The sequence below is a fragment of the Trichosurus vulpecula genome, chromosome 8, assembly GCF_011100635.1.
Source record: "Trichosurus vulpecula isolate mTriVul1 chromosome 8, mTriVul1.pri, whole genome shotgun sequence".
Lineage (NCBI taxonomy): Eukaryota > Metazoa > Chordata > Mammalia > Diprotodontia > Phalangeridae > Trichosurus > Trichosurus vulpecula.
This window is the reverse complement of record NC_050580.1, coordinates 198,491,499-198,513,582: the sequence shown is the minus strand read 5'-3', so window position 1 is coordinate 198,513,582 and position 22,084 is coordinate 198,491,499. Positions and strand designations below refer to the sequence as shown.

At 38.6% G+C, this 22,084-nt stretch overlaps 2 protein-coding genes across 7 annotated transcripts in view; one reads left to right on the top strand and one right to left on the bottom strand.

Moving 5' to 3' along the window:
- Positions 1 to 3,680, top strand: part of FRMD5 (FERM domain containing 5) — a 373,795-nt gene extending 370,115 nt beyond the window's left edge. For 2 of the 4 annotated variants that reach the window (XM_036735288.1, XM_036735286.1), the window contains 2 exons: positions 270 to 613; positions 1,518 to 3,680. In XM_036735288.1, the coding sequence (XP_036591183.1) occupies positions 270 to 613; positions 1,518 to 1,571 (398 nt within the window). In that variant the 3' untranslated portion in view covers positions 1,572 to 3,680. Of the gene's footprint in view, positions 1 to 269 lie in introns of all 4 variants that reach the window. The other 2 variants (XM_036735287.1, XM_036735289.1) reach the window with 2 other exon arrangements.
- A 1,497-nt stretch (positions 3,681 to 5,177) lies between these two features.
- WDR76 (WD repeat domain 76) overlaps positions 5,178 to 22,084 on the bottom strand; it is a 48,610-nt gene continuing 31,703 nt past the window's right edge. For all 3 annotated transcript variants that reach the window (XM_036735797.1, XM_036735795.1, XM_036735796.1), the window contains 3 exons: positions 10,357 to 10,509; positions 6,948 to 7,001; positions 5,178 to 5,728 (listed from right to left, as the gene is read on the bottom strand). In XM_036735797.1, coding sequence (XP_036591692.1) covers positions 5,473 to 5,728; positions 6,948 to 7,001; positions 10,357 to 10,509 — 463 coding nt within the window. In that variant the 3' untranslated portion in view covers positions 5,178 to 5,472. The remainder of the gene's footprint in view (positions 5,729 to 6,947; positions 7,002 to 10,356; positions 10,510 to 22,084) is intronic.

Below are 22,084 nucleotides of genomic sequence, written 5' to 3'. Positions count from 1 at the left end.
TTTATGACCATTAATTAACTTAATCTAGAACCAGAGGTAAAGAATGAAGTAGACCAGCTGTGGTCACTGAAGTTGGCCCCTTTGGAGTGAAGAGAGTTCTCTTGTATCTCCTCTGCATGTGCACTGATGTTCTTGGGTTTTCTTTCCCATGTGGATCACTATATCCAAGGACCTACAACAAAGCACACAACTGGGTCCTATTTTCAGTCACTAGCCAAATGTGTCTCTCGTGAATGACCCCTCCTTCTCCATGTTCTTCTTGCCCTTAGGTCTGGAATCCCTTCGGGACAGCGCTCACTCAACCCCAGTTCGATCCACCTCCCATAGTGATACCTTCCTGCCTCATGTGAGGAGTGGCCGGGCAGACAGTAGTGAGCGGGTGGCAGTGATAGCAGATGAGGCCTACAGCCCAGCAGACAGTGTGCTCCCCACACCTGTGGCAGAGCACAGCCTGGAGCTGATGCTGCTCTCAAGGCAGATCAATGGGGCCCCTTGCAGCATCGAAGAGGAGAAGGAATCGGAAGCCAACACTCCAACCACAGCAGAAGTGGAGGCACTGGGGGGCGAGCTGAAGGCCCTATGTCAAGGCCACAACGGGCCAGAGGCAGAACAGGTGAATAAGTTTGTTTTAAGTGTCCTCCGTTTGCTCCTTGTGACTGTGGGACTCCTCTTTGTTTTGCTCCTCCTCCTGATCATCCTTACCGAGTCTGACCTTGACATTGCCTTTTTCCGTGATATCCGCCAGACCCCTGAATTTGAACAGTTCCATTATCAATACTTTTATCCCCTCAGGCGATGGTTTGCCTGCAAAATCCGCTCTGTCGTGAGCCTGCTCATTGACACCTGAGAAGGTATGACTCCTCCCATTAACTAGCCAGGTGGACCGAGGAGATACCTGCTACTCGTTCCCAGCAATGGGACCCATCGCGGAACCATCGGCACATATAAGTCCTCCTCTCATGACTCCAAGTACACTGCAGCCTAGGAGGGTTGTTTCCCGGGAGAAGAAAGGGATAGGCTTGAGTCCTGCCTAAATAAACTGGGGAAACTCATTTTCTTCCGAAGTTCTTTCAAGAAAGACTCTGCGGTTGTTTTTCATCTTTCCAATTTGCAGGATAATTTCTGGTTTTGAATTTTGATTTTCATAGACGTGTATTATTTTAAAAGTATCAAATAAAAGAATTTATTTTATTATAACTAACAATTATCCCATTAGTGTCACCCGGCAGATGGGACACTAGTTAAGGACTAGCACTGTTGTATTCTGCAGGAGCCTTTGTAATGGTGCTACTGAGTGCTAGTGGACTGGCCATGGCAGCCTCAGAGGAATGTGTTTGGGGTGAAGCAGGTTCTGAAAAGGGGAATTGCTCAGGCTCCCTTCCCAGACAGAACTTTTTCACTAACAGACATCTACTTTGAATAGATTGGAAAGCTGGTTCACATAACCAACCCCTTTAGCAATTGGTCTGAGTTGGATTTATTTTTTTTCCTTTTCTTTTTTTCAAATCTGAGCAGAGTGTGGGCATCTGAAGGGGCCACCGAAACAGCAGCAGCAGCAGCAGCAGGGGTAGGGTAAGTCTGTTCCCTTAGACTAGAGCCTGGTGCACACCAGGGTGTATCTTGTTACATGAATTAGATCATCTGTGGATTTTTTCCCCCAAGTTTCAAGCCTTTTTTATTGGTCCAGAAGTATTAAAGTACTAAGGCAAATGAAGTTACTGGCCATGGACTGCCCATTCAGGAATTTCAGGCAAAAGCACAGGTAGCAGCAATCAGAGTTTAGTTATCTGAAAGACCTTTGATTCAGTGGTACGTATTTTGTACCCACCCGAAAAGGACACTTTCACAATGTATGATTTAAGAACCAAATGCCATTTTGTTAATCATCTCTTTTTTTTTTACTTTGTGGAGTGAGCAAATAGAATCTGATTACAAAATGGTTCAAGGAAGAAATTGATCCTGAGGATGAAAAGCTTCCAGAAAAACAGAATTCCAACATCAGTATCCACGGAGGAGGCCAGAAGAATCAGCCGAGGGGGATTTCTAAGTCTAGAAGGTAAAAGAACTGGACTAAAGAATGTGGAGTCGATACTGGAATTTGGCCTTTTAGGGCCATCCTCTTCGTCAGGAAAATGAAGGCCCAATATCCTCACTGAGGGAAGCCTCAGCAGCACCTGCCTAAGAACACGCAGGAAGGCATATGCTCAGAAAGGCACAAGATCTTGCTTTCATCTCAGGGAGAGATTTCTAAGTTATATGGGGCCTAACAAACCTTATTAAGGAGACTCTTGGTGGCTGTGTTCCTGAGACAAATTTCAGATGGCAGCTGCTTTTATCCCCTAGAGGGGGAGCAGAATAAGCCGTTTTCAAGTTAGATCTTTCCTCATTAGCTGCATACTCAGCCAAACCAGCAAATAAACAGTGAATGAAATGATTAAATCGGATCCATGATTTTAATAGAAATCAAGGCTGTTGCACAATTTTTTTTAAATACCATTTTATTGTTTTTATGAAAAATGTTTTTTCATCTATAACATTAAGAATCTTCTCCGGCCATTAGGTTGGCAGACCCAGCTACATGCTAGGAGCAAGAGATATTAAGATAACCTGTGACCATTTCCCTTTGGAAAACCTCATGCTATGTGAGGCCCATACCCCATGCTAGACAAAAGATGCCTGAACCTGAAAGAACAGGATGATCTGGTAGAATGGATTGTCCCAGAGCCTCCCTGCCAGCAGCACCCCTTTTAGCAGTGACCTCTGGACAGGATGGCAAACAGACCAAGAATGACGGGAGAAAATCTGGGTCACTGAAGAAATGTTTGGTTTCACTTTAAAATGAGTTGCTGCCCTTTGTAAGAAAGCTTTTAGCATAGGACTACAAATGAAAAGCAGACAATGTGAGAAGAGGCTGCCAGGAGCTAGGGGGCTGGTTTAACATGGATATCTACTGTCTTATGCAACATAGCAGATTAACTTTTAGTGTAGTGTTCCTACCTCAGCCTGTAGTAACATGGTGTTTCTATGCAGCAAGTGATAGTCTCAAACCAGACCGTTTTCATTACACATTAAAGATGCAGTATTTCATTTTCTAACGTGTTACTTGTGTCTAGAGTCCTAATGGTACAGTAGTGCTATACCACTTCCGATTGTGAGATTTTGTCCATTGAACTGTTTCTGTTTGGTTTGGTTTTTTTTTTTTAGAGAAGTTTAACCTAAAAACTATGGACAAAATTTTTTCCTTAGATTTACTTTTGAAATAGACTGAATAACAAACCTCCTTTGTCATTCACTAATGTCATGTTGTCTCTCCCACACCTTACTATTGGTCGTGTTTTTAACTCAGTTTTATTATGTGTTCCACAAGGTCTCAATTTTCTCTTCCAATTAGTTTTATCTCGTCATAGGAAAAGCATTAGTTTCCAGAGCTTTGTCCATCAGAGGAAACAAAACTCTTATTAAAGAATAGTGTACTGCGTCTTTAAGCAGTAGGTTAAACTACAGCAAATGTGAATTTCTTAGTTTCATAAAGTAGATGTTAACCTTTCATGTGCCAAGTCTTACATTTTCCTTCAATTGATGTACCTTTTTCTACATCTCTAGTATGTAGTTATCATAAAATCATTGGTGCCATGAAGACTATTTTTAAAATTAAATAAATATTTAAATATCATGGAAAATGAGTGGGTTTGGTTTTTGGTTTTTTTTTAGATTCTAGCAGGTCTGATAACAATATAGTCAAAAATCATTTATCATATATCTCAGTGGAACTTCACATTCAGTGAAGTATCGTAAATCCCCTTCCTCACCCCATGGCTTACTTTATGGCCCTGCCTAGCAACAGCTGCTAGAATTTACGAGAAAGGGCACCTTATTCTGACACCTGGTTTTATGAACCAAGGAAATACCCTCTCTCTTCCTTCCCATTGCTTCCAGCAGTGACTGGAGAATAATAAAAAGCACAGGGAATGGACCAAGGCTGTAAATGGGAGGATAGAAAATATTCCATCTAGAATCCAGTGAAGGCCACAAATGCTCAGCAGCATTTTGAGATTATGGTTGTGGTTCATGGGTGTCAGGTGAATAACTCCAAGGAGGGGTATTTAAAAAAGAGAATCCCAGAGTTAAAGTCAAAAAACCTGGGTTCAAATTCCAGCTGTACTGCTTACTATCACCTAGGGGCAAGTCAACTTCCTCGGGCCCTAATTTCTTCATCTTTATAAAGATGAGATCAGATTGGACTATTTCTAAGGCCTTTTCAAGGCCTAAATCCTATGAAACATGCTGACAACCTAGCATTCCCCTGATGGCCCTGCTTATTCTGTTTTAAGGAATACATATAGCAGCTGGGATGTAGGGGGATACACTGTTCCATTTGGAAAGTACTATAGGGAAAGATAGACACTTAGCAACTTAGCAATCAAAACTGAGATACGTGTGCGCACGTGCACACTCTCCCTCACCCGCCCGTGTTCATAGGCTACTAATCAATTTGATTTGGGCCTTTCTGCAAAGAAAGGTATTTTTAAATGTTACCACAGACAAGAGGAAGACAGAGAAAAATCAAATCTCAAGGACAGAATAGCAAAAACAGGAAGGAGATTTGGTTGTATAAAACTGTATAGATCTCACAGTAAGACTGCACACTAAACTAGCCATCAGAAAGGAATCTAGACCAGCAAACTACTCAGTCTAACATGCTCCAACAGGTTCTAAAAAGCAAAACAACAAAAATAAATGACAGAAATCTTCCCCCACCTTTGTTTCAGAGGTGGCAGAACCCTACGTCTGTCAGACTGTTTCTGTGGGTCTTTTTTTTTTTTTTTGGTCTCTTTATAAGGAGAAGACTCTTTGAAGAAAGGAGAAGAAAACAGGAAATGTAGATGATGTAAAAATACAAAGAATCACTTTTTTAAAAAACAATTTGAACAGCATGAATACATAAATAGCCTGAGAGGCACATGATCTGAAATAATTCCTAACCCACCCAGATTCAGAGTTGTTATTTTAAAAGATTGCCCCGTCACTCTTGGAGGTTTTAAATAAAGGGACAGATAATTATGCATCTGGAATGCCATGTAATACCCTCCTTCTAGAATAATCTGATTAGAAGATTAAATGATCTTTCAAGGTCTCGTCCAGCATGAGTCTAGAAACAAGTTTGGAAATTGCAACTCTAAAGACTAAAAACTTTAATACTCGTTTTATTAAAACATTTTAGTACTTCAAAGCTTGTCTATATAAATGTACATAAATCAGCCCTGCCCCAAATCCTTACCCCCAACTTTTAGGGAAAAAAACTCTCCAGATTTCTATTGCTTTTCCCCAAAAATGAAAGTGCATATTGCTCTTTTTGGCATTATCATATTTATAAAGCTACTGTGTTACAAAACTAGAAATCAATGCCCCTTGGGCACCACTTAAATTGAATTAAGCAAATCTAGTCAAAGCAAAACCTTGGCAACTTGTTTTCTAAGCCTTAAAAACATGGATTCTCCCACTAGAATTCCCCCCCGCCAAAATATTCTGAGTTGGGTGCATGACATTGATGGAACAAACAGAGGCGAGGCACTCCTCATCCATAAAAGCGTGCACCAGCTCTCCGCTCTCATGGAACACGTCGATGCTTCTTGGCCGAGCCATACTGCCAACAATAAAGCAGTCTTCTTGCTTTGGATCCCAGACAGCTCTGAACCTGGTCAACCACCGTCCTGTGTTGTTGTTGTGCCTAGTCAAAAAACAGTATTTTTCAAAGGAGGTAAGTATGTCAAGTAATAAAATGAAGAGACGTAGACATGAAACAGGTGCAGAGAGCACTGTATCCTCTGTCACATTTCTCATTACAGTGACAAAAGCCACACTTCTTTCATGACTACCTGCCTCTTCTGGGAGGCTTGCTTACTTCAGGTCATAGAGTAAGAGCTCTGTGTTCATAATGGTGGTTTAACACAACCTTAAATTAACTGTGTGGTCAATTTAATCCTTAGTATTTGTATCTTGTAGCATTTCTAAACAGGACATGACTTTAAAAATTGAAATACTTTTGGGGCTAGGGTAAAGAAATGTGACATTTTCTCCTTTCATACCAAGGTCCTTAAGAAACACCCTTTTTAAAAATATGAACCAAGAAGACTCAGAGTGCTAGCTATTCAACAAGCAATGAAAATACGCAGCCCCAGAATATCCATTCACAGTAAATCTTAGGAAAAAGAAAAAGGGACAGGGTAATAAGCATATAAGTATCAAAGCACTTGCTAAACAATTTAATGCAATTTAAAGAGGGAAACAAAGTTTCCTCTTTCAGACTTTCCCCCAATATGCCTTTGAATTTGACTCTATTTATTTTCCCTATACTAATTCAGGTGCAAGGCAACGTGTCTGTTAACTTGTAGTTCAGAGAGCTGCCTGGGACACTGAGCAGTTAAATGTCTGCCTTGCACACAGTTCCCCACCTATAGGTCTTCCTCACTCCAAGCCCACCCCTCACTGACTCACTCAGCAAAATGCTAACCACACAAATGATCAAAAACATCCGAAGTGACATAGACTCTGTCTATGTCTATGGGACATAGAACTGACATAGACTCTCACTAGGCAAACAAGCAAGTCACAGTCCTAGGGAGCAGGGATAGAAACAAAAAAGCAAAACATTCTCTATACCAAAAAGGGGATTACATTCTGTTGAGAACAGAATGACACATGCACGCAAAAAAGCATAAAACAAGTTAAATACAAATTAATTGGGGGAGGGGGCCAGAAAGCCTAGGATCAAGGACCATATCCAGATAGCCGCTGCTATATAACAACTGAGATAGTGTCTTCAGTATGCTGCATACTGAAGACACCGAGTCTCAACTGTTATAGAATAATGTCTTTTAAACCCTGAATAATCAGATGGTAATATATATACTCTAACAATTCTGCAATGCAGATATACTATAACTTACCTGACTCTGGTCAGCAAAGGAACCTTGGAAGACAGACAGCTAGTGTCAAAGACTCTGCATTTAAAAATAAATAGTCAACCAATCCATGCTCCTTATCATTTATTTCTAGATGTATTATAATAACAAGCAGCTAGCATTTTACATAAAATGGCATTTACCTATACATCTCATTTGATCCTGAGATGGGCAGTGCTAATATTTTCCCCACTTTACACATAAACAAGCTCAGAGATGTAATAAACAGTAACTGACACTATCACTCAATAACTACTGAAAACACCTGACTCTAGAATCTCCACACAAGGACTTAGAAATAAGGAAAAAAGAACATAATCATATCAGTGCTTAGGAAATGAATGAATACTATTTGAATGAGAAAACAAAGTTCTCTTTAAGACTTTTCCCCTTAACTACTTTTGAATTCTATTCTAATTCTTACTATCATTACAATCTTGAATGTCTCATAAATGGGCAAATCACATTTACATTTTGCTAGCACTTTATCGTTTATCAAGTTGATAAAGCCTCTCCATAAGCATTATTATCCTGAGGCTCAGAGGTTAAGTGACTCAGATAACAGGTAAAAGACCCCTCTTAACAAAGACTTGTTTCAAGGATTCTCTAATGCAGTGGTTCTCCAAGTGTAGTCTGGACCCCCCCAGAACCCTTTCAAGGGCTCTATGGGGTCAAAGCCATTTTCATAAATCATGCTAAGATGTTTTACTTTCTAATATGGAAAATGTCAGTAGCTATAACCCACATAAACAAAAGTTCTTCAGGAATTCCTCAATAATTTTTAGTGTGTGTATGGGGATCCTGAGACCAAAAAAGTTGAGAACCACTGCCCTGATGCTATTCCCATACCCAAGCATATGGACCATATTATGGTACTTTAACACTAGTGCCCTGGTACATTTTCACTTTTGTTTCAACCAAAGAAATCTATAGTCTGTTTTTCTTCTTGTCCAAGGAGTGTCTGAGGCCAGATTTGAACTCTCTCAAAGACCCATCATTTTAGTAACAATATTCTTCAAATGATGTATGGCTAAGAGTCAGAGAACACCACTCTCTAAAAAAATTAAGTTAAGGATTACCCAGAAGACAATGTGAGGCAGATAGTGAGCATGATCAGCCTGCAACTTATCACAAACAAGGAATTGTGAAGAAGTGGTTTAAAAGAGGTCATCACAGAAAAATAACTGAAAGCGAATATAGACTATTCGACAATGGACACAATCAAGAGACAGTCCGTGCACTCCACTGGCACCTTTGGAATGTTAAAAGAATTTAAACAAGGCCCCCGGCACATCAAATCGATCCCCTCTAGTGATATATGGCAAAGAATGGATGAGAAATCATACAGGATGATCAAGCAAAGATGGGTGGCAATCTGCATAGCTGGAATGACTACCCATGTCAATGAGATCACTGATCCAGTTATCTCTGGGGATGATCTGGCTTAGTTGGACATCATGCCAAATCTTCCAGAAACTTGTTTTCCTCTCTAACACACTTTCCATCTTATAAGGTGATACTGATCATAATTTCTACCATTTTGCACTCTGTCAGGGGCTTGTCAAATTCATATTAATTGTAAACTGATGTTGCCCTGGGGTGGTATGGCTCTTAAGTGGATCGAATGTTTGCTGCCTGAGGTGGCTGCTGGGTTCTTACGTCCTCCTCACTGGGGGGTACATACATATCACTGGGTTTTTTCCCTCTTTCCATTCTTGGTGACAATATGCTTGCTTGGATATGTCAGGCTATACATTCCTGCCTTCTCATCCTTATCCTTTCTTCCAATCTGGCAGAAAGCAGAGATTTTGACCTCTGCTTTAACTAGCTGATAATCTCACTAGACACAAACAACTAATCAAAAAACTCCCATATCAGTAACAAGTTATTCCCTATCCATTAAAATGTAGGCAATTTCATCATTCATGATACTTTTTGATCTTCATTATCCATAAAACATTCTGATTTTCTTCTGGAAAAATTAAGTATTCCCAATGTAAGCATGAGGTTTATTAATCTACAAGCTTTGGGTCTCTGTCATTTCTTAATAAGGCACTGTATTTTCCAACATATTTTCCATCACGGGAGGCAGATAAGACATAGTTGAAAGACTACAGGCTCTGGAATAAGAGTATATGGACTGAAAACCTGACACTGACGCTTCCTTGCAGCATGACACTGCTAAGTCATTTAACTTTTCTTGGCCTCAGTTTCTTCATCCATAAAGTGAGAAGGTTGGAGTAGCTAGCTTCTGAGGTCCTTTCCAGCTCTGAATCTATACTCTTAGGATCATCCTCTATATGTTCACTTCCCCACTGAAGTCACCAAAGTTTGAAAGATCTCAGGAGCTCTTCATTGATTTTTCTAGACCCTCATCCTCAGTAACAGATGTAAGAATGCTAGAATATAAGTTGCAGTTAACTTCATGTTGTTCTTTCTGCTTATGTTCATAATTAAGAATTCTTTTTTTTTTTTTGCAAGGCCATTGAGGTTAAGTGACTTGCCCAGGGTCACAGAGCTAGTAAGTGTCAAGTGCCTGAGGCCAGATTTGCACTATGCCACCTAGCTACTGGTCACGGATTTCAAATTATGTAATTCAAATAATTTAATATTTACAGATGGTCTAAAAACTGCAATTCCTAGGCCTTTTTTTTATCAATTTTTTTTTTCAATATCAAATTAATGTTTCAAAAATTACATTTGTTGGAAGTAGCCACAGAAGGGAATCAAAGCTGAGCTACCAGAGAAGCTCATGTTTACCCACCTCTTCTTTCCTCTAAGTTAATAAAGGTGTGAGACTCCTCTGAGGCAGTTGAGGGGGGTGGGTTGGGGGGCAGGGGTGAAGAGAAGCTTGATTCCAGAACTATATTGGCCAAAGTATTAGCAATCATAACAATAACCAAATATTATCTCATTTTGTTCTCACGACAACTCTGAGAAGTAGATGCTATTATTACCCACACTTTGCATATAAGGAAACTGAGACTGAGAGGGGTTAGGTGATTTGCACAGGGTAACAAAGCATCTGAGGCAGAATTTGGACTCGAGTCTTCCTGATTCCAGGTCTAGCTCTATTCACAGGCCCACTTAGTACCTCCACTGACTGAATCCTTCAATACTAAAGTAACTGCCCTTCCCATCTATCCCCACTGAATATCATTCATTAAATGAAAAGTAGCAGTGTGAATAGGATCTCTTCAGAACAACCAACCTATTGGGTAAAGCCTATATCTAATATCTCCTTCCCCAGGTCCCAGACCTCTAGACTAGACCTAGTTCATAATAATGTCCCAAAGTTTGAGTCATCAAAACTTATAATTTGGTAACACAATACCAACAACACTTTCAGAACATCCACTATAGAATGAATAGGTAAAATGCCTCCCCAACTTACCTCAAATTATCATCAGCACATGTAGTCACTACTCTGTTGCCAGTAACAGGTGAGAAATATGCTGAAGCAAGGCTCTTCATGTGTTCAGTGAGAGAGATCAAAGGTTTCATTCCTTTAGGTCTGAGGTGCCGCAAATCATAAATATGAACATCCCTACAGATATATGATATAGATATAATGAGTCATTTTAAAAAAAAAAAATCAGTACACAAAAACTAATAAAAAAACTATATTTTTATATATACAAAATATATATTTAAAAGCTAATATATATGATATAAATAACTTTATAAAAACCCAATACGGTGCTAAGAACAAAGTAAGTACACAATGAGTACTTAAGGGGAAAAAAAATTTGAGCCAGAACCCTTTAACCTTTAGTGCTACATTTGCAAACAATGGCAGAGAGAAGTAGAAAAAAATCACAAGCAGAAAACTGCTTGGAAGCCCCCCATTTTGTGGATGATGTCCATTCCTCATTCCCCTTCCAACTATGCTTCTGACTCTATGACCTTTACCATGATGACCCCCTCCCATTTAGCTCCCTTTTATGCATTAACCTTCCCCCATCAAAGTGATTTGAGAGAGAGAAATCACAGCAGGGTGGGGACTTAGGGGCTCAGAATTGGCCTCATGTGGCACTGGCACCTGAGCTGAGACTACCTGAGGAACCTAGCCATTCTGAAAAGAGATGAGTAGGGAGTGCACCTTTCCAATGACAAATATTCAGAAAAGGGATAAATTCAAGATCAAAAACTGATTTTTTCTAAAATTTATAAATATTTCTCCTAAAAGACTAAATGTGCCAAAGGGAAAAGAAAAATGTTTTATTTGTTTGGTCTAAAATTCAGTAAACATATTAAGGACTCACTATGTGTGCAAGCAATGTACTAGGCATAAGACAAAAATGTGACTTTTCTATGTTTACAGCGCTTATATTTCATGGGGAGGATCCATTATGTATAAAAATAATACAAATACCCAACCAATCAACAAGCAATTATTAAGTGCTTATCACATTCCAAGCAAGACAAAAATAAGATCCCTGCCCTCGAGAAGCTCAGATTCTAATGGGAAAAACCCACGAAAGTATAATATTCAAGGTCAATGGCTGGGGGTGGGGGGTGGAAGTAAACCCAGGAGAAGGGGGAAATCCTCGTGCAAAAAGTACAATTTAAGCTGAGTCTTGAAGGAAGCCAGCAAGCAGACTGGAGGAGGGAAAGCATTGCAGGCAAAAAGGACAGAGCTGGACAGAAGGACTGTCATATTTGATGAAGAATAAGAAGGTCACTGTTGCTGGGTTGTAGAATATATGGAGGCTAGTCAAGTGTAAGATAACTAGGAATGTTGGAACCCAAGGTAATTTGAGTAAAAAGAAAGCAGTAATAACTAGGGTATTCAAAAAACTTCACTCGGAAGGCAGAATCTAGACTGTGGATTGAAGAAAGAGAATAATTCTAAGAGATGAATCTAGGAGGCCAGTTTGGCCAAAATCTAAGTGTGCAAAGGTAAGCAATGGGTAGTAAATCTAGAAAGGTAAGTTAGTACTTAAAAAAAGAAAGAAAAAGAAGTGAGTTAGAGCCAGACTGAGAAGGGCTTTAAATATCAGGGTGAGAAGTTTTAACTTACTCTAAAGAGAATCACTGAAAATTTAAGCAAGGACATTCACTGTCAAACTGTGGCTTGGAAAAATTAGTTTTGAGGCTGCTGCATGCCAATCTATCTACTCCTCCCTGACTATCACACTCTCCCCTCAGCATCTCCTCCTATGCCAAACCACCTAACACTAGCCCTTCATTTCCCCTCTTAATCTTAGGACCTCATAATTTAAAAACTGAGGACAGCCCATTTGCAGGAGGGCAGAGCCAAGATGGCAGAGAAAAAGCAGGAACCCACCTGAACGTTCCCAAATTCCTCTCTAAATAACTTTAAAATAAGGCCTCAAAATGAATTCTGTAGTGGCCGAACCAAGAAAAGGTTGGGGTAAAACAATTTTCCAGCCCAAGACAACTTAGAAGATTGGCAAGAAAGGTGTGTCTCACTGGGGTGAGAATGGAGCCCAATTCAGTGCAGGCAACACCAGCAGCAGACCTTGGGAGCATGTGCATCAGCTTCCAGGGCTCTCAGTCCATAGATGGTAAGGGGGTTGGACAACCAGTTAGAAGATTACAGGGGTCACTTTGTTGGCACTTGGGTGCAGGACTCTATTGCATTGCCCTTATGTGGCTCCAGGCCACAGTCCTAGGGAAGGGGGACTTTGATCACAGTTCCAGGGTGGAAAAGAGTGCTTATGGTCACTCACAGACTAAACCACAGGCCGGCGAACAGTGACCACACCTCTCCTTGGATGATACCACCCTGAAAGAACTGAAAACAGCAGCATGAAAACCAGAACTACCTCTGAAAATAGTAGCACGCAAAAAACCTGAAACTTGGGACAGTGCCCCTCCACCCTAAGAGGAGAGCCCCACTTTAACATAACATTAAAAGTCAAGAAATAGGCTGGGAAAATGAGCAAACAACACACACACACAAAAAAAAACCTTACCATAGAAAGTTACTGTGGTGACAGAGAAGATCAAGATACAAACCTAGAAGAAGACAATAAAATCAAAGCAGCCACATGCAAAGCCTGAAAGAAAAATGTGAACTGGTCATAGGTAGGGAAAAAAAAAGAAAAAGAACTCCTGGAAGAGCTTTAAAAGAATTTTAAAAATCAATTAAGAAAGGTAGGGGAAAATTTTGGAAAATAAATAGGGATGCAAGAAAATCACGAAAAAAAGAGTCAACAGCTTGGTAAAAGAGGCACAAAACTCACTGAAGAAAACAATTCCTTAACAATCAGAATTGGGCAAGTGGAAGCTATACTCCATGAGACATCAAGAAACACAGAAAATCAAAAGAATAAAAAAAAATAGAAGAAAATGTGAAATCTCTCATTGGAAAAACTGACCTGGAAAATACATCAAAGAGATAATTTTAAAATTACTGGACTACCTGAAAACCATGATCAAAAGAAAAAAAGCATAGACATAATCTTTCAAAAAATTGTCAAAGTAAACTGTCCTTATATCCTAGAACTAGAAGGTAAAACAGAAAGAATCCACTCATTACCCCCTGAAAGAGATCCTAAAATAAAACTCCCAGGAATATTACAGCAAAATCCCAAAGCTCTCAGATCAAGGAGAAAATATTGCAAGCAGTCAGAAGAAAACAATTCAAATGTCATGGAGTCACAGTGAGGATCACATAAGATTTAGCAGCTTCTACATTAAAGGACCAGAGGGCTTATAATATGATATTCTGGAGGGTAAAAGAGCCAAAATTATAACTAAGAATAACCTATTCAGCAAAACTGAGTATAATCCTTCAGGGGAAAAAGTGGACATTCAATGAAAAAGAATACTTACGAGCATTCCTAAAGAAAAGACCATAGCTGAATAAAAAAAAAATCTGACTTTCAAATACAAGAGGCAAAAGAAGCATAAAAAGGGAAGAAGAGGGAAAACTAAATTACCAGTATCAAAAATGAAAAGGGTGAATTCACCACCAGTGAAGATGAAATTAATGTAATTCTTAGGAGCCATTTTACTGAATTGTATGCCAATAAATCTGACAATCTAACTGAAATGATAAATACTTACAAAAGTATTAACTGCCCAGATTAACAGAAGTGGAAATAGAGTATTTAAATAACCCTATCTTAGAAAAATAAATTGAACAAGTCATCAATAAGCTCCCTAAGAAAAAAAAATCTCTGGGACCAGATGGTTTCACAAGTAAATTTCTACCAAACATTTAAAGAACAATTAATCCCAATACTATGTAAACTATGTGAAAAATAGACAAAGAAGGAATCCTACCAAATTCCGTTTGCTACACAAATATGACACCTAAACCAGGAAGAAAACTATAGACCAATTTCCCTAATGCATATTGATACAAAAAATTTAAATAAGTACTAGCAAGGAGATTTCAGCAATATATCACAAAAGATCATACACTATGACCAGGTGGGATTCATATCAGGAATGCAGGGCTGGTTCAATATTAAGAAAACTATCAGAATAAATGACCATATCAATAACAAAACCAACAAAAATCATGTGATTATCTCTATAGAGGCAGAAAAGCCTTTTGACAAAATACAACATCTATTCCTATTAAAAGCAATGAAAAGCATAGGAATAATGGAGCTTTCCTTAAAATGAAAAGTAGTATCTATTTAAAACCATCTGCAAGCATTATCTGTAATGGGGATGAGATAGAAGCTTTCCCAATAAGATCAGGGTTTGTGCAAATCAAGGATGCCCTTTATCACCATTATTCTTTAATATGTACTAGAAACGCTGGCCATAGCAATAAGAGAAGAAAAAGAAATTGAAGGAATTAAAACAGGAAATGAGCAAATAAAACTATCACTCTTTGTAGATGGTATACTTAGAGAAGTCTAGGAAATCAACAAAAAAACTAGCTGAAATAATTAACAACTACAGCAAAGTTGCAGGACATAAAATAAACCCACATAAATCATCAATATATCTACATATTACCAATGAAGTCCAGGAACAAGAGATAGAGAAATACTTAAAATAACTGGAGATAATATAAAAAACTTGGGAGACTACCTGCCAAGACAAACCCAGGAACTATATAAATATAAATACAAAACTTCTTTCACACAAATAAAGTCAGAGCTGAACAACTGGAAAAATACTAATTTCTCATAGGCAGGATGAGCCAATATAATAAAAATAATTAAAAAATCTACAATACACTGTAGAAAATAACCATAGTTATCTAATGTTTGGTAAACACAAAGATGCAAGCTTTTGGGACAAGAACGCCCTATTTGACAAAAATTGCTGGAAAAATTGGAAAGCAGTTTGACAGAAACTAGGCACAGACCAACATCCCACAGTGTACACCAAGATAAGGTCAAAATGGGTACATGATTTAGATGTAAAGGGTGATACCATAAGCAAATTAGAGGAGCATGGAATATTTTACCTGTCAGATCTATGGATAAGGAAGAATTTATGACCAAACAAGATAGAGAACATTACAAGATGTAAAATGGATAATTTTTACTACACTGAGTTTAAAAGTTTTTGCACAAAGGAATAGTTTACTTATCAGATTTATGGAAAAGAAAAGAATTCATGACCCAACAAGAGATAGAGAGCATTACAAAATGCAAAATGGATAATTTTGATTATGTTAAATTGAAATGTTTTTGTACAAAAAAAGCCAATGCAACAAAAATTAGGAGGGAAGCAGAAAATTGAGAGAAAATCTTTACAACTAGTGTCTCTGATAAAGGCCTCATTTCTAAAATATACAGGGAACTGAGCCAAATATATAGGAATACAAGCCATTCCCCAATTGAGAAATGGTCAAAGGATATGAACAGGCAGTTTTCAGAGGAAGAAATTAAAGCTATCTACAGGCATATGGAAAAATGCTCTGGGTCGCTGCTGATTAGAGAAATGCAAATCAAAACAACTCTTAGATACCACTTCTCTCCTGTCAGATTGGCTAAAATAACAAATCAGGAGAATGATAAATGCTGGAAAGGATGTGGGGAAATTGGAACATTGTTGCATTGCTGGTGGAGTTGTGAGCTGATCCAGCCATTTTGGAGGGTGGTTTGGAACTATGCCCAAAGGGCTATAGAAATGTTCATACCCTTTAACCCAGCAATACCACTTCTAGGGTTGTATCCCAAAGAAATCACGCAAGCGGGAAAAGGAAACATATGTACAAGAATATTTATAGCAGCTCTCTTTGTGGTAGCCAAGAATTGGAAATCAAAGGGATGCCCATCAATTGGGGAATAGCTGAACAAGCTGTGGTATATGAAGGTGATGGAATACTATTGTGCCATAAGAAGTGGGGATGATGCAGACTTCATGGCAGCCTGGAAAAACCTACATGACACAATGCTGAGTGAGCGGAGCAGAGCCAGGAGAACGTTGGGCACAGCCACAGATATATGGATTCCGTGAGGACCAACCCTGACATACTGTGCTTTTCTCAGCAACCTAAGGGGCAAGGACAACTCCAGGGGACTCACGATGGAGAATGCTATCTTCATCGAGGCAAAGAACTGCGAAGTTTGAATACAGACTGAGGCACACTACATGCTCGCCTTTTCTGCTTCTCTTTTGTTTTTGTTTTTGGGGTTTTTTTTTTTTTTGGTTCTGTTTCTTCTTTCTCATGATTCATTCCATTGGTCAAAATTCTTCTCCACGACTTGACTAGTGCATAAATTAATTCAATGCGAAGTTATACATGACAGTTATATGATACTTCATGCCGTCTTGGGGAGGGAGGGGGGAGGGAGGGGAGAAAAACTGGAACTCAAAACTATGTAGAACCGTGTGTGGTAAACTAAAAATAAATAAAGAAATTTATTTAAAAAAAAAATGGGTACATGATTTAGATGTAAAGGGTGATACCATAAGCAAATTAGAGGAGCATGGAATATTTTACCTGTCAGATCTATGGATAAGGAAGAATTTATGACCAAACAAGATAGAGAACATTACAAGATGTAAAATGGATAATTTTTACTACACTGAGTTTAAAAGTTTTTGCACAAAGGAATAGTTTACTTATCAGATTTATGGAAAAGAAAAGAATTCATGACCCAACAAGAGATAGAGAGCATTATAAAATGCAAAATGGATAATTTTGGTTATGCTAAATTGAAATGTTTTTGTACAAAAAAAGCCAATGCAACAAAAATTAGGAGGGAAGCAGAAAATTGAGAGAAAATCTTTACAACTAGTGTCTCTGATAAAGGCCTCATTTCTAAAATATACAGGGAACTGAGCCAAATATATAGGAATACAAGCCATTCCCCAATTGAGAAATGGTCAAAGGATATGAACAGGCAGTTTTCAGAGGAAGAAATTAAAGCTATCTACAGGCATATGGAAAAATGCTCTGGGTCGCTGCTGATTAGAGAAATGCAAATCAAAACAACTCTTAGATACCACATCTCTCCTGTCAGATTGGCTAAAATAACAAAACAGGAAAATGATAAATGCTGGAGAGGATGTGGGAAAATTGGAACATTGTTACATTGCTGGTGGAGTTGTGAGATGATCCAGCCATTTTGGAGAGCAATTTGGAACTACGCCCAAAGGGCTTTAAAAATGTTCATACCCCTTTGACCCAGCAATACCACTTCTAGGGTTGTATCCCAAAGAAATCACACAAACGGGAAAAGGACCCATATGTACAAAAATATTTAGAGTGCCTCTTTTTGTGGTAGCCAAGAATTGGAAATCAAAGGGATGCCCATCAATTGGGGAATGGCTGAACAAGCTGTGGTATATGAAGGTAATGGAATACTATTGTGCCATAAGAAATGGGGATGATACGGACTTCATAACAACCTGGAAAAACCTACACGACATAATGCTGAGTGAGTGGAGCAGAACCAGGAGAACATTATACACAACCATAGATATATGGATTCTGTGAGGACCAACCCTGACAGACTTCACTCTTCTCAGCAACACAAGGTACAAAGACAACTCCAAAGGAATCTCAATGGAGAATGCTATCTACATCCAGAGAAAGAACTATGAAATATGAATGCAGATTGAGGCGCACTTCATGCTCGCCTTTTTCTCCCCCTTTTTTTCCTTCTCTTTTGTTTTTGTTTTTGGGTTGGTTTTTTTTTTTGGTTCTGTTTCTTCTTTCTCATGATTCATTCCATTGATCATAATTCTTCTCCACAACTTGACTAGTGTATAAATTAATTCAATGTGAAGTTATTCGTGGTAGTTATGAGATTCCATGCCGTCTTGGGGAGGGAGGAGAGAAAATCTGGAAGTCAAAATTATGTAGAACTGTGTGTTGTAAACTAAAAATAAAAATTTAAATTAAAAAAAAAAAGTTTTTGCACAAACAAAACCAACACAACCAAAATTAGAAGGAAAACAGAAAACTGGGGGGAAATTTTTACATTAAATTTCTCTGATAAAGGCCTCATTTCTCAATATATATAGAACTGTGTCAACAAGTCATTCCCCAATTAATAAATGGTCAAGGGATATGAACAGTTTTCAGAAGAACTCAAAGGTACCTACAGTCATATGAAAAAAATACTGTAAATCACTACTGAGAAGAGAAATGCAAATTAAAACAACTCTGAGATACCACCTCACAGCTATCAGATTGGGTAATATGACAGAAAAAGAAAATGATAAATGTTGGAGGGGATGTGAAAGAATTGGGACACTAATGCACCATTGGTGGAGTTGTGAACTGATCGAATCATTCTGGAGAGCAAACCAAGCAATTCCACCACTAGGTTTGTATCCCAAGAGATTAAGGAAAAGGACCAATTTGCACAAAAATATTTATAGCAGCTCTTCTGGTAGTGGCAATGAATTAGAAATTGAGGAGATGCCCATTACCAGTTGAGGAATGGCTAAACAAGTTGGGCATATGATTATGATGGGATACTACTGTAATATAAGAAATGACAAGCAGGATGCTTTCAGAAAAACCCAGACAGATTTACATGAACTGATTCAAAGTGAAGTAAGCAGAACCAGAACACTGTACATAGTAAGAGCAATATTGTAACAATGATCAACTGTGACTGATTTAACTATTCTCTGCAATACAATGTCCCCAAGACAATCTTGAAGGACTTATGAGTTGAAAAATGCTATCTACCTCTAGAGAAAAAATTGATGGAGTCTAAATGCAGATCAAAGCCTATTTTTTAGTTTATTTTTCTTATATGGAAATATGTTTTGCATAACTTCACATGTTTACTCTATATCTAATTGTGTGCCATCTCAAGAAGGAGAAAGGGGAAGGAAAGAACCTAACTCAAAATTTTAAAAAACAAAATTTAAAAATTGTTTTCACACGTAGTTTGAAAACAATATATAAAAATTTTCACACAAAAAAAATTGAGGTCATCCATTAGGAATTCCCTCTTCAGATGTCCTATACATTATTTCTCATTCTCTCCTTTACTCCAGTCTCCAAGGAAGAGGCAATCTTTCTTCTTACAAATGCAACTCCCCTGCTTTTTCCCTTAATCCCTCCCCTTCTGTCTTCTCTGTGAGCTTATTACCCCTTTGAGCATCCCCTTTCCTTAAAATTCACACTCATTTTTATAAGCATGTCCAGAAGCATTTTTAACGAACTTTAACTTGACCCTACATCCCTTCAAGCTATCATCCTGTATATCTTTTCTCTCTAACAGCCAAACTCTTAGAAAAAACTGCCTCTTCTCCTTGCCTCTACTTTCTCACCACCACTCACTTCTCAGTCCCTTACAATATGGCTCACAGCTTGAATCAATTAAAAATGACCTCTCCATCCCCAATTGATAAATGGTCAAAGGATATGAACAGGCAGTCTTTCAGATGAAATTAAAGCTATCTATCATCATATGAAAAAATGTTCTAAATTACTATTGATGAGAGAAATGCAAATCAAAACCACATCACACCTATCAGATTGGTTAACATGACAAAATAGGAAAATTATAAATGTTGGAGAAGATGTGGGAAAATAGAAACATTAATGCATTGTTAATGGAGTTGTGAACTGATCCAACCATTCTAGAGAGCAATTTGGAACTATGCCTAAAAGGCTATCATAAACTGTGCATACCTTTTGACTCAGCAATACCACTTCTAGGTCTGTATCCCAAAAATATTTATAGCATCTCTTTTTGTGGTGACAAAGAATTGGAAATTGAGGGGATGCCCATCAACGGGGGAATGGCTGAACAAGTTGTGGTATATGAATGGAATGAAATACTATTGTGCTACAAGAAATGATGAGCCGGTGAACTTCAGAAAAACCTGGAAAGACTTATATCATCTGATGCTGAGTGAAGGGAGCAGAACCAGGAGAACACTGTACACAGTAACAGCCACAATGTGAGATGACTAACTTTGACAGACTTAGCTCTTCTCAGCAATGCAAGGATCTAAGACAACTCCAAAAAAATTCATGATGGAAAATGCTAACCACAACCAGAGAAAAACTAGGGTCTGAATGGAGATGAAAGCATACTATTTGCTCTTTTTTTTGAAGTTGTTTTGTTTCTTCTTTCTCATGGTTCCTCCCACTGGTTCTAATTCTTTTTTACATCATGACTAATGAGAAAATGTATATGTAGAGCCTATATCAAACTGTACACTATCTTGGGGAGGGGAGAAGAAGGGGAGAAAATTTAAAACTCAAAATCTTGAATGTTGAAAACTAAAATTAATTTTTTTTAAATGCTCTCTCCAAGGCTTCCAATGTTATATGAATTGCCAAATACACTGGCCTATTTCAATCTTGATCTTTTTTTCACCTGTAGCTTGTGACATTATTTACCTCCTCCTAGATACTTCCTTCCCTAAGTTTCTGTGACATGGTTCTCTTCTGGCTCCTCTATCTTAAGTAACAAACATCTATTAAGCACCTACGGTATACATAGAGTACATACCTAGTAGGTATGAAGATGCAAAAAGGAACTGAATACCCTCAAAAAGGTTGTATTTTTCTCCTTATCTGTCTCCTTTGACGGATTCATTCCCTACCCCCATATACAGCTGGGCATCAGGGCCCTATAATAAACCCTATTCTCTCATCTCTCTGAGATACCATCATCTCTCAGCACATCAGCTCCAACGGCTTCAGCTATCATCTCTATGCAGACCACTCCCAGATCTGCATATCCAGCCTAAGTCTCATCTCTGAAACTCCAGTTTGGCATCACTTATTGCCCAATGAATATTTCCCAGAGGTCCCCCTAGGCATTTCGAACTAAAAATGTCTAAAATAAAACTCATTTTTCCCTCAAAACCCTCCTCATCTCTATTAAGGGCACCACGATCCTTCCAGACACTCAAGCTGGCAACCTCAAGGTCATTCTTGACTCTTCCCTCTCCCTCACATACAATCAATGGTTGTTCAGTTGTTTTTAAGTCACATTTGACTCTTCATGAGGTTGGGGTTTTCTTGGCAAAGATACTGGAATGATTTCCCATTTCCTTCCCCAGCTCATTTTACAGATGAGGGAACTGAGGCAAACAGGATTAAGTGACTTGCCCAGGGTCAGCTAGCAAGTGTCCAAAGCCAGATTTGAATTCACAAAGATGAGTCTCTATCCACTGTGGCACCTAGCTGCCACCCAATCAACTCCTAAGTCTTATTGAGTCTACGTCCACAGCATCCTTTGGAGGCATTTCCTTCGCTCCACTCACAAGGCTGGCCTCTTTCACTCAGCCACCTAAGCAATATTCCTAAAAAGCCGGTCCTACCATCTCACCTCTCCCCTAGTCGATAAACTATCAACTCCAAGATCAAATATAAAATCCTCTGTTTAGTGTTCAGATTCCTTTATAAACCTAGTGATGAGCGTCTACAATAGAGTGGTGGCAGTATCAAAGGGGGAATGGGGGCATTTTCAGGAGATGTAACAAAGTGAAATCAACAGGCCTTGGCTATCAGTTAGATGGGGGGGAGGGAGGAAGAAGATAGTGAGGAATCCAGGATGACTTCTAGGCTGTGAGAATAGTGGTGCCCTTAGGGTTTAAGGGGAAAGTCAGTGAGTTCCATTTTGGACATGCTGAATTTAAGATAATGTCTAAAAGGCAGGTAGAGATGCAAGATTAGAGATCAACAGAGAGGTTAAGAACAGGATGAGTAGATTTAATCCATGAGAATTAATGGGATCACCATAGGAAGC